Source organism: Anticarsia gemmatalis, chromosome 12 (assembly GCF_050436995.1).
Source record: "Anticarsia gemmatalis isolate Benzon Research Colony breed Stoneville strain chromosome 12, ilAntGemm2 primary, whole genome shotgun sequence".
In the NCBI taxonomy this organism is placed as follows: Eukaryota; Metazoa; Arthropoda; class Insecta; order Lepidoptera; family Erebidae; genus Anticarsia; species Anticarsia gemmatalis.
This window is the reverse complement of record NC_134756.1, coordinates 10,041,856-10,054,783: the sequence shown is the minus strand read 5'-3', so window position 1 is coordinate 10,054,783 and position 12,928 is coordinate 10,041,856. Positions and strand designations below refer to the sequence as shown.

Genomic DNA, 12,928 nt, shown 5'->3' with positions numbered 1-12,928 from the left:
TAAAACAAAAGCAGAATTAAAATAGAGCTTACTAACTAGATTAAATTAGCTGTGCATTGTGCACTCTATATTTATAAGTACGATTATTTAACAAATTTGTCAAAGCAATACAAACATAAACCAAAAAATAAACTGTGTTATAATAATATTTCTAAACCCAAAATAGGGAAAATTCATTCATGTAATGGTCAATATAGCAAAAATCTGTTAAACAAAATGTTAAAACGAAACCAATTGAAAACTGCAACTGGCAGTCACAATGAAGTACCATACATTTTAATTAACAATGAAGCTAAAATGTAGGTATTTGAATTTAATTAAAACGTACACGTATGTTCGTAATGAAACGTGGGTACTTTACTATCCGATAATTTGGTCGGAGTTGTACAGAATATCGATCGAATGAATTTTGTCTTCTATGTAGGTACTATGATAGGTTTATGGTATCGGTACAACGGGGTTACTTTTGAATGGTTATTTAAAATGGAAACATTTGAAATGCTACAACTTTATTTAAAGCGATATTTAGTACCAGTAACCGAAAAACTGAACTCGTCGCTAGCTTTTATTACGAGCTCATCAAATTAACTCCAATAAAATTTTCCTAAAGTTACCCCATTTTACAGTACGTGAAAAGAGTGATTTCTTACCCCTGATTAGACAGACATAGTTACTATGGCAACGTTTTATTGAAATTTAATCAGTCCCCTCCCCCTTGTGGTTATTATACTATTATAAAAAAACTTAAACTATATTATAAAAAAAGACAACCCGCGCACTTAGGTCAGCTCTTGTGTTGCGGGACTATTACAAACATACAAACGTATTGGTTTTACATGCACCGAATAGAAAAATATAGTCATAGGTCAGTGATAAGGGCAGGTTATATTAAAAAAAACAATTGTCATAACAAATGCATTCAGTTAGATAACACTACAATAACACAGGATACATCTATCTCTGGAATATTTTAGATCTGTACGCAAGTATCCTTGCTAACATTGACGTTATCAGTTTTGTTTCTCTCATAGAAACTACTAGAAACTGCATATTTATATTTAATATTTGAGTGATGTTTATATAAAAAAAAGTTAAAAGATATAACGAGACATTATAAAACACATTCATAAATGATTGACAGATTCAGAATACTGTACCGCGATTCTCTACCACTATCGACAGCCGACAACTAAGCTACCGAAAAATTTTGCATGACAATCGGTTCAGCGCCTCTAGCGGGCGTCGTAGAAACTATTTTTGCAGTACTATTTAAATGTCAAACTTTCGATACACGAAAGTACCATCTGTACATAATCGCGCTACTGAACGTATCTTCTATTTGCATATTACCAAGGTTAGTACTAACCAAACGGTCACCTTTGATTTCCAACCTCAATAGGATCCATGTCTTTTTGAGACGTTCCTTCCGGCATTCCCATTTATCCACTGTAAATCCCTTTTGTCAATCCCCTTTTATTCAAACCCTCCACGTGACCAAAGCATCTATTGTGTAGCATATACCTTGCGTTAAATTCACAAATAGTCACACCCGAAACACGAACACGATCTTTCATCCACCGAACAAAGAACCCTTTATAAAGCTTTACGGCACCTGACAAAACTTCACAGCAAAAGTAAATAAGAAAGGGGTAAATTATGTAATTACCTTCACGATTTTAGTCGCCGTTAGGTCCACAGGTGGGGTTTACGAGCTAATTTCGTGTTAATCTCAAAAATATTATTACCCTAGTTTTGGAACAGATGTCCTTGTATTTATGCTCCGTCGTTTAAGGGTTAAGTTTGTGTATGGGGTGTTACAAATGTGTGGACTGTGGACGTTGCTTTGTTTTTGTTTGGTGTCGTAATGCGTTTATCTGCGCTCGCTATTTTTAGAACTAGAGTAAATAGTTGTAGTTCTATGCAGTGAAGTTCATTTCATAATTCCTGACGGATTATATAAGTTTTACATTGATACTGACTTCATGTTACAGTTTTCGTATTAAGTTCTGTTATTTATGTGAGAAGACTTAGCAAGATTTCCATTGGATGATTAAATGACAAATGCAAAGTAAAGGATTACAGTAAGAAAGATTTGCAGAAGACCGTTTGGATGTAAGAAGAGTAGGGTAATTGGTAATCTACATAGTATTTGTATATAAAAACATTATTTATTGATATTATTGCATTGTAAACTTCAATGACTTCTGGGTGGTATTGACAGTAATACATTCTACTATACTTCTAGCGATTAAGTCACGGCATCTTCAAACAAAGGTTTCAATCACTTGAATATTTATAGTCATCAATGAAGTGCAACATAGTGGGTATTTTATAAAAGCATGGTCACGTAGCGTCATGTGGTCTGTCGTATTCAGCGTGCGATTTCCTTTGTGAATAAGTTTAGTATACATGACTGTATGACTGCCAAAACGCAGTGTTGCATGGTGAATAGTGACGAGAGGACTGACGTCACATCATTGTTGTTGACTTTTAACATGCTTTTATTGGGTCCAGTTTTGTAACAAATTAATAATGGAATATAATCTGAAAATCGGGATAAGACAATTTAAATTGTTACATCATCATGAAACTTAGCAATTATTAACTTATGATTCGTAAGCAAAGCTAAGTTAAACTGTTTTCTTTTCCACACATATTCATAATTTTTAGAATCCTCATAGAATAATCTGTTCATAGTTGTCTATTAAACAGCCATTCTATTCTATGTATGGTAGATAAATACGGCACAAGCAAAAACTTTTGCTTCTGATTGCTTGCGTTGGTGTGGTATGTCTGTAGGTAACTTTCATTTAGTGTATAGGGCATTTATTTATTAATATAAACTGGGCTTAGACAAAAAATATACATTTTCCTTGTTATTATCTTCAAAACACAAAAAAATCACGGAGAACATATCAATTTGTCAAAAATATACCTGTAATACGTACCTTTTATTTCTTCCGCGGCACCTGGTGCGAAGCTAACTAAATCCCGGTTGAGATATGGCCGCCGATCTTCACCGGAGTGTCGAGGGTTCAAGCTAAGCCGCCTGCCAATAACGCTTTTTCTAAATCACTTGGATGAATGTTCTAGAGTTTTATCTCCTACTGGTGGGATGTGACGTAATTATTTTAACTTAAAGTTATCTTGACTGAAGTGTTGAGCTTATAAGTTGGATAGTTTGATCTGAATTGTTTAGTGTCTAGACTCTAGCCTCTGTCACATACTTGGTCTATTTAATTATTTACCGAAGAAGCCAATAAGATTATTAAAATGATGAACTTCAATCGGGCGTTGCAAGCACTTAGTATATAGGTAACGAAATTATTTGGTACTTACAATAGGTAGTATTTTAAAGAAAATATATTTTCAAAAGTAACAATAGCCAACTTTAGGTCTACCAAATCCTTCCTTTTCCCATAGGGCTTGGCAGTGACCAGACAATGTCACCTAATACAATATTACAAACTTCCCTTGCTTCGTTAACACTCATACATTCTGTTATAGACGACATTTCGAGTACTACTCAAACATAGAAAAGAATAAAGTGACCACCAAAAATAGAGCAAATGCCAATGTAACGATTTTCTATTAATAACACTCTAAGAAAGGAATAACTTACTAACACATATTGTATCTTTCGTCGAGACGGTCACTGCAAACTGCCAAGCCCTCTTCAAAAGTTAGTAATAGGGATCAAGCTTGAAACTCGTGAACTGTTCCTCACACTCGACAGACGGGGCGTGATTGATTAATTTTGTTAATACAGACTTACAACTACAAAGTCATATGCTCTTCAAATTATTGAGGGTACTGATGTGAAATCAAGTTGCTGTGTTTTTGCTGTGTTTAAGTAATGATCTTAGTTTATGTGGCTACTTATTTAGATAAACTATTAATATCACTTCAATTAAATTATCAATTATTCATTGAAGTGATATTAAAACTAAATAGTATTTTTTGAAAAGGTAATGACGTTATAGGGTACTATTTCATGACTCTATCGAATTTTTAACTTTTGCTTTTGGTATATAAAGTACAGAAAATAATGTAAGCGAACCAACTCATTCAACATTAACTTTTTACACATTTATTTATGTTTTGCTCGGTATAATATATCACATTCCCACAGTTTACGAGTGTCGGCATTGCGACATATGACGTTTTAACCCTCACCGCTACCAAACATAAAGTTAATATTTACTGTGAACCGCCCCTAACCGTAAATGTTTCTCGGAAATCTCATCAAAAATGATTCAATACTTTTGCAGATAAATTTTGAACAAACAGAGGCATGAAAGTCGTATCAGGCTTCCACTCAGAGTGTTATGTGCTTACTTATAAAAGTTTCAAGATTTAGGCACTTTTATATCCGAATATAAAGTGACTTTATTATGTATCTTTTTCGAATAAAAATAAGGTTATATTTATAAAACCCAGTAAACCTGGTTGATAATTCAAGTAAACTTATAATTAACATGTTTTCTGAGACAGTTATAAATAGCATTTTTCAATAGTAGTTTAAGCTTATGCAACATCTGCGTTTGTTTTCCAATATCAACAAACATTACTCAATGACAACTTTTTTCAATTTCAGGTGCGGAATAAGAAAGGGACGACATGGCGTTTTGGAGAGTAATAATACTCGCGTTTACTGCATCAATCTTCGTCGAAGCAAAATGGTTTCAACGGCAGAAACGTGAAATGACGGACATCTGCGACCCAGCATTCAGCAATACTACCAAAATACAATGTTACTGTATTCTAGACTCGCACAAAGATATTGTGCAAAGTGCTGAGTGCCACCTTGCAGCGAAAGGAGTCGAAGCTGACGACAAAAGTTGGGAAGGTTTCGAAAAGCTAAAAAATGCTACTAAGCTCACTTTGTCGAATACCAGAGGAATCGTTTTACCATACATTCCTACTAGTGCTATCAAAAACTTGCATTCTTTGATCAAGTTGAACATTAAGTATGGTAACATTGATAAGATAGAAGCTTTCGCCTTCGCTAATCTAAGCGTAGTTGAAGAAATCACGTTGAGTGACAATCAAATCGAAACGTTGGCTCGCAATGCATTTGCTCATCATAGCGATTTAACTGTCATTGGCTTAGATTCGAACGAAATAGTAGAAATTAATAGGAACGTTTTCGTAGACCTGCCTTCGTTGGAGAAACTTTACTTAACTAATAACAAAATCACGACAATACACGACAAAGCTTTTATTCACTTGTCGAATTTGAGAGAGATGGAAATTGATAGAAATAACATATTCAGCTTGAACAGTGAGACTTTCTCGGGGCTGAGGAAACTACAGAAGTTAGATCTCAGTAGCAACGCTTTGGAAGTTATTGGAGACAATACTTTCCTGCCTCTTATTAATTTGAGGACTTTGAATTTGGATGGAAATAAGATTCAGATGCTTGACGAGAGAGCGTTCCATGGCTTGGGAAGACTTTATGCTTTGTCTTTAGCTCACAATAATTTGACAAACATTGAAAACGTGAGAATTCTGGAACACCTTGACAATCTGAGTCAATTGAGCCTGAAGAGCAACCAACTTGTTGAATTGAAAGCTGAGCTCATTGCTCCGATACTGACCAATTTTTACACTAATTACAGCACTTTGGATGTAGAAGGTGAGAACTATGCTTTATTTTGATACTAGATTACAAGCGTACTTAATGAAAGGATATTATATTCTTATTATTTCTTATTTTCTTCTACAAAATATGCAAATTATATTCAAATTGTTCCCGTCTTACTGACGGGAAGATACCAAAAGTTACATTAAAATGTTTAAGTTAAAGATAAATGTACCACTGGTTAATTTTTCCAATTTCGTCCTCAATGTCTAAATAAAACACATAGTTTAAAGCTAATATATTAAAATCAATATTTTCTCAATTTCAGACAACAACTTCCCCTGCGCCTGCCATCTGGAATGGTTCATGGGATTAATGAATAACACACGTAACAAGCATCTGAAACTTTCAATCGAAAACTTGAAATGTACTCCAAGTGACAGTCTACGGGAGCAATGGTCCAGAGCCGAAGTTACTGAGAAACCAGAAGAAGAAGAAGCACCTGCTGGAGACTACGAATACTACGACGACTCTCAACTAAACGGCAAACTATTCTACATCGACATTAGAGAACTAGCTAACTGTACTAAAAACGAGATACCTGCGGCTAACAACGAAATAGTCCACAAACCAAACGTTGAAGTTACTACAAAGACCACTACCAAAGCAACCACACCTAGTCCAACTACACAGAAAGTTACAACCACTGAAGTAGCTACTACTAAAGTTACGACTTCCCTCAAACCTGAAACAAGTAAACCAAAGGAAGAGGCTAAGCCTAAAGAAACGTTCACGACTGTTCGCCTTGCTACGGTATCTGCTAAACCAGTAGAACATAATAATAATATATTCGATCACGATATGGCGTCCGATGAAGCAAGGCCGGAAAGAATCAAAGCTCATAGAAGTATTGCAGATGAAGATACACCAAAAGATGTACCAAATCACAAGGCGAATGCCGCCCATGCAAATATCAGTAGTGTAATTGTAATCTCCATCATGTTATTCATTAGGTTATGTTTTTAAGTCATTAATATATTAGATTTAGTTGATAATGTTAAACTCTCTCACAGTCATTAAAATAAATAATTTTTAAGGATATTTTTGTTGTTTTCTTTACCCTATGAAAGATTATTTACCGATGAATCCATCAACAACGATTTCTCTGCTCATTCTAAATAAACAGAAAAATAAAGTCCTTCAATAAATTATGAGTAAATAATCTTTAAAAGCAGGTAAATCTATAAAATAAAAAAAGTTGCAGTGGGTTCGACACCTACGCAAAACCAATTAATCAAATTGAAAAAGAAAAGCCTATCATCGGTGATAAGAGCTAGCTAAAGTATATTTTCACTGCTAGATTTGTTAAACTATTCATATAGTTTTATTAAATAAGCTTTGGATAGCGTAACTGGGCACACATTATAGCATATACTTTTGTTGAAAGATAAACATGACAAAATGACTAGAAGCAATATAAATACACAGAGTTTGCTGTGCTATAGCACAAAAAGTGTGATTTTTTAAAAGCAATTTTAGTTCTATCTATTACTCCAGGGGGCGCTTTATACGATAACAAAAATAGCGCCATCTGTTGGTAACATTTACAAATACCCAGCGCGCAGTAACTTGAATTCAGTGTCACGTTGTCAGATAAACTGTGCGCACTGCCATCTATTGTTTTATCCGCGAACTAACAATGATAGTGTTAGTATGTAAGGGCAGTGCACAGTTCGTTTCATGAATGTTTCAAAGATGGTGTAAATGTAAGAATATTAAAATAGTTGTACCAAAGGTTAGGAAATATACACAAACAAGTTATTAATTAAACAAGGAAAGCAAAAAACACTAATAATAGTATTAGTTATAATCATAAGATCTAATTACTAGAATTTTATTTTAGTTAATTTTTATTTTAGTTTTATTTCTACTTTGCGTAGATAGTAACTAATTCCTAGTCTACTATTTATTCGCATAAGTATTCACCTGCCATTACTTGCGCGAAAATAAAATATTTGTCGATTATTTTTGACAAATTGGATGAGTTACTTGTTAAGTGCTTTGATTTTGTTTACAGTATCGTGCCACGAACCAACAACACTCAAAAACCGAGCGGATATTAATAAATAATTCACCATAATCGAAATCATAAAATATGGAGATAAAAAAAGACTCTAAAATAGCTATCATCACTTAATTGGGCGCCTGCGGTGTTGGTCGCAATTTCCTTCGTGGCAAGTAAAAGCATGTTTGCTCCTACCAATATTTATTAGGGCTCACTATATACAGTCTGACACGCAACCCCCTACATCGTACCCGGGAAATTGAATACCATCGAATCATATTAGGGATTGGAGTGAATATCGTAAAATATAAGCAAACGTTTCTGAAATGGCCTCACAGAATAAAATACTTTTGGCACGGAACGGATATACGGATTGAATACGTTTATTTTATTAATATTGGCTGTTTTGTTGAGAACAACAACGTTAAATCCAGTAAGCGTTGAAAAGTTGTAATTTCGTGGAACACAAAAAGTTTTTAAGGTTTACATTAAGGCTTATTCAAATTTTTAACACAATTTACGTTTTATTTATTAATTCTTGAAAAAATGTGAACTTAGTTACGACCATTTCCGTGAACTATGGCGTAATCCCTATAACAAAACGTAATTTCTACAGTTTTTTCTCTGCAGTAAGAAAATTAGGTGATTTACAGTATTATCGAATTGAAAATTGAATCTAAGTAGCACACGTTGTAATAGATCAAGCAGTCGCTAATGAGGCTACTAAATCAAAGGCTTTTAATTAGAATTTATGAGCCACTCGTTTATAACTTGAAGCAATTTAGAAATGCAATTTAATCCTTACAAAAAGGCAATCAGGGACAAAAAGCTAGTCCTTCAAAGTTAAAGGATCAAAGTTACGGATTATTTGAAAGAAATCAAACAATTTAACATCTGATTCTGTTGCGAGGTGTTTTCGTTAAATGAATAAGATTATTTAAAATCCTTTAAGGCATCTATGTTGTCGAATTTCTACATGGACCTACATAAACATGGACATCTATTACACATTAAGAATAATAGGAACCGCCTACAAGCGTTTGTTTTGTTGATAAAATTATTTGAAACAACAATATTAGATTCATTCCAGCCCTCTACAAGTATACAAAAAAAGACAAGCATTGCTTAAATCTACTATAGAAAGATGCAGAATATAACTTCATTAACAAGAACTTTAATAAGTATTTAATTCTAAATCCGTGTAAACATTTTAGGGCTCAGGGGTATCGAACAAACATCAGGTGTCGCCAACATGGATACGTAATATCCTTTGTCGATCACAGTTAACTAAAAATGAATCCATTTATATGTAAATTTGTAAATAAATATTTCTGCCTACGTTTCTTTATGAAACTACGGAGTTTCGTATCAACAAAACACCTGACATGCAATTGTCAACCCTGTCCCATTGTAATAAAGTATAAACTAACTTGTATGGTGAATTTACTTTCGATTCTTGACAAACGCGGAAGAGTATGCGTGTAAGATGTTTGGAGAAATTGTAACTTTAGGATTTATTATGTTTATCGTGTTTAATTTAGAACAATATTGTACTTATTCAGAGGTTTTCTGTTAAGAACAACATGAGCATTCCGCCTTTAACTTTGAACAAGACAGTTGAAAGATTACAGGCTGGAGAGCGTACAGAAATGTTATTATTTGATTAATTATGTTGTGTTCGTTAATTACCTACTGTTTTTACAAGAACAACACCTCAGTTAACGTAAACTCAGATGATAAACAATAGCATAAAGCGCATTTTTCCTTGGAACTTTATTCTTACAATTTTTTAAGTTTCAGTAGTTCGATTCTCTACCATTATCGACTATCGGCAACCGGCTAGCTATTGAGAAATTTTGTGAAAAATTTAATCAGCGCATCTAGCAGGAGCCATAGAAACTTATTTTGCAGTACATTTTAAAATGTCAAACTCTTGATACTCGATAGTGCCGACTGTAGAAAATCGTGCTACAGGTATTGTTCAGTCGACTGCTAAAAGTTAATATGGAAGTAGATAAGAGAATTGTGTAATACACTTCAAATAGGACCACCGGTACAATCACAAAGGAATCTTGTCATCACAGGGCTAATTTGTCCGGAATCACGGAACTATTGGTCAGTATTACCCGGTGTCGTACAAAGGTAGATATTAGAATAGTTAACCCCTCTTGTACTGCCGGTAGTCAGGCTGCCTCATTCGTGGTTTGCGATTCTCTTTGCTCTGTTGATAGAAAGGACTGGAATTCTGTTCCTATTTGGGAGCAAAGCTTGGCTGTGGTGTTTCCAAGAACTTGGGCAAAATTGATTGACAGCGTTTGTTGTATTCAAAGGGCTTTACATGCATACAGCTTGATCAAAATTGGAACTATGCGTGGCGGCACTATGCACTGCGTAAACAAAGGCTGCATTTAATTGAAAACTGGCTACAATACTGTTCCAACGAAAAGACCAATACGGACCTAGAGAGTAGGACTCAAAACCACAAAAATGATGATTGCATTCGTTCATTCGATTGAGAACATTTTCAGCTCCGTCATAAGGCTTCGGTCCACAATTACGAACGCTCACTAATACAGCGGCCCCACTGAATCTGAACAATAACTGAGATTTATGAATCATTCCACTTTTGTTGCGAACTGTACCGTCCCAAGGGAGGCCGACCTCACTGTACACTCGGTTACACAAGTGTATTCTGTTCATTTACGCTACAAATGATACTACACGTTTCATTTTGAGGAGATAATATAAAATTTTGCGCGTCATTTACTCGAGTTATTGGCTTAGTGGTGATGCACAACCCGAGCTTTATGTTTTAGAAAATCTTGCTGTAAATCTTTGTTAGTCTCAATAGATAAATACGACGCGTTTACTATCTTTAACGAGAATTAATTGTAATAGCTTTAGACATTAAGTACATAACATATTTTAAGTTTAACTAAACCTTGCCATTTCTCCACTAAAACCAAGTTTCAAGTGGACTTCAGAAAAGTCACTAAATTAATTATTGAAACGATTGCGTCACCAATATTATATTTGTATTCAACAAGAATCCATACACTTCAAATATTTTAAAAGATTTAGTAAAATTATAAAACATTTCCGGAATTTTTCTTCGGCGTGGGAGGGTGACTCACAATTTTAAGGTCCACCTCACATTAGCGATTGTTGAACGTGCGCATTCTGCAAAGACGTGTCGGTATTCTGAAGGACACTGAAACAGGTAAATCTGTAACGACAGGTGAGAGTTCGAAAACCTTAGACGTGCATACGTGTGCTCATTCATTCATCGTAAGGTTAGTGGTCAACGTAGTGTCAAAGTTATTCAAACCGCCCGAAAAGCTTACTTGTGTTACAATCACATTTTTTTGACATAAGACTTAATACTATTACGTCTAAAAATATTATTTATAAGCCTATTTACATCATGAAAAGGCACCTTATAGATAAGAAAGAGTTGTAAGATATGATTTTAGATAATTAACGAGGCATAGACACAGCAGACAAATATTATGAGATTAGCTAATATACAAATGTTGATATTTAGAGGAAATATGGGAATAACCTTTTCACATCACTGGTATTACGTAGGTGTAAAGTTGCGGTAGTGTATTTACCACATATTCGAGAGTGCAAGAGCTCAGTAATCGCCAATACAAGGTCCCCTTTAATCGGATAATATGCTGTTACACCGCAGAGAATTTCCGAGCTAATTCTCCACGCGTCATTATGAACGTTGAAGAAAAGCGAACGCCGCACTTAAGCAATGTATGAGAATTGAGAATACTCTCTCCAAAAAAACTTGTTGGGCGAAGAATAAATTGCTGCCGTGACGTCATTAACTTACGTTTATTGTCGTTCACTTAAGAGCATTTCACGGTTTGTTGTAAAATATAATGAATTCCCGAGGAAAATGTGGTGAGCTAAAATGTTGAGGATTGTTAGAATGTCTTTTGATGAATAAATCCTGGGATTCTGGGTCTTAATATGGCTTTACTCTATATTTAAAAACGCGGGTCTTTTTATTAAAAACGACACTACAAATTACGTTACTGGATTACGGTTAGTTGTGTGAAACTTGCGTTACCTAACGTTTATTTTTATCCCAATTGATTCCGTTTGAAATAAGCCAAAAGCGGTGATTAATTTCCACACAAAAATCCACAGTACCTATTCATTGTTAGACGCATCTTTGCAAGTCATTCAAGATCGCCCTTTGAAATGTTTTCTTCTCCGCTTTCAGCGAAGGTTTTATATCTGTATGACCACGCTCTCACAGCTACATGAGAATTTTTCGTTAAAAATATTATAAAGAGCCCTTAACACGTTCGTTTATATTCAGACTATGCGATATAATAATATTTTAGGTGATGCTACTACCGGTTTTGGCATAGCAAGCCACTTTCCTTAGTATGGAAAGTGCCAAATAAATATATATGCGAGGAAATGTGTAAATGGAAAATGGCAATAACTGGGACCTTTTGTGTTTTACCTTGCTGAGTAATCGGGTCATTTTTGTAATCATGTGTTTAAGTGTAAGGATCTGCCATAATTTGTCACTACGATGGCAGAAATGTAATAAAAAAAATATATCGAATAGTTGCAATATTTATTGGTCAAGTATTTTTTGGTATAAAAATAGGGTAACAAACGATGTCAACTGTTTTGTAAGAGAAATAATAATATTTATTACGTTGTTTCATAATATTTTGTATATATTCTTGAGTTTCATTCTTCTCATTAAAGCTTTGTCTCGACAGATGATATATTCGTCCTCAAAATAAGTAAAAAAAATGATCTTTAACCCTTAACCACCTAGCGTCGGTCACGGTGACTCTGAGCGATCTATTTTTTCAAATATTTCCGTTACTACGCGGGCCCCACGCCTGTGACTCTGTGTACCTTTTCCCCTCCCTCTTCAGTTTGCGCTCTGCGCTCGGCCAAGCAACACGTGCACGCAGTGAAAAGAATCAGGTAAATATATATCGTATGCGGTCCTGGTGACCGACGTTAGGTTGTTACGTTTCTTTTAGCGTTAACATTTTCTTATCGTTTTTTAGATTCAGCATGTCTCAACGTGATCGAAATATCTGTAGATGGTTAGAAGAGAGTGACTCAGATGCTGAGGATCAAAGGAACGAGCCGGAATTGCCAAATGAAGACTGCAGTGACGTAGAAGATGTACCTTTAGACCACGTGATTGAAAGTGAGTGTCAATCAGACTCTGAAATTGATGTTGACGAGTTATGTGAAAGTAATGATAATGATGATGGTGATGTGCC

General features: G+C 34.7%; 1 protein-coding gene across 2 annotated transcripts in view; it reads left to right on the top strand.

Annotated features, from left to right (window-relative positions):
• Positions 1 to 6,685, top strand: part of LOC142977199 (uncharacterized) — an 82,962-nt gene extending 76,277 nt beyond the window's left edge. For both annotated transcript variants that reach the window (XM_076120953.1, XM_076120954.1), the window contains 2 exons: positions 4,598 to 5,638; positions 5,913 to 6,685. In XM_076120953.1, coding sequence (XP_075977068.1) covers positions 4,621 to 5,638; positions 5,913 to 6,610 — 1,716 coding nt within the window. In that variant the 5' untranslated portion in view covers positions 4,598 to 4,620 and the 3' untranslated portion in view covers positions 6,611 to 6,685. The remainder of the gene's footprint in view (positions 1 to 4,597; positions 5,639 to 5,912) is intronic.
• Positions 6,686 to 12,928: the final 6,243 nt, after the last annotated feature.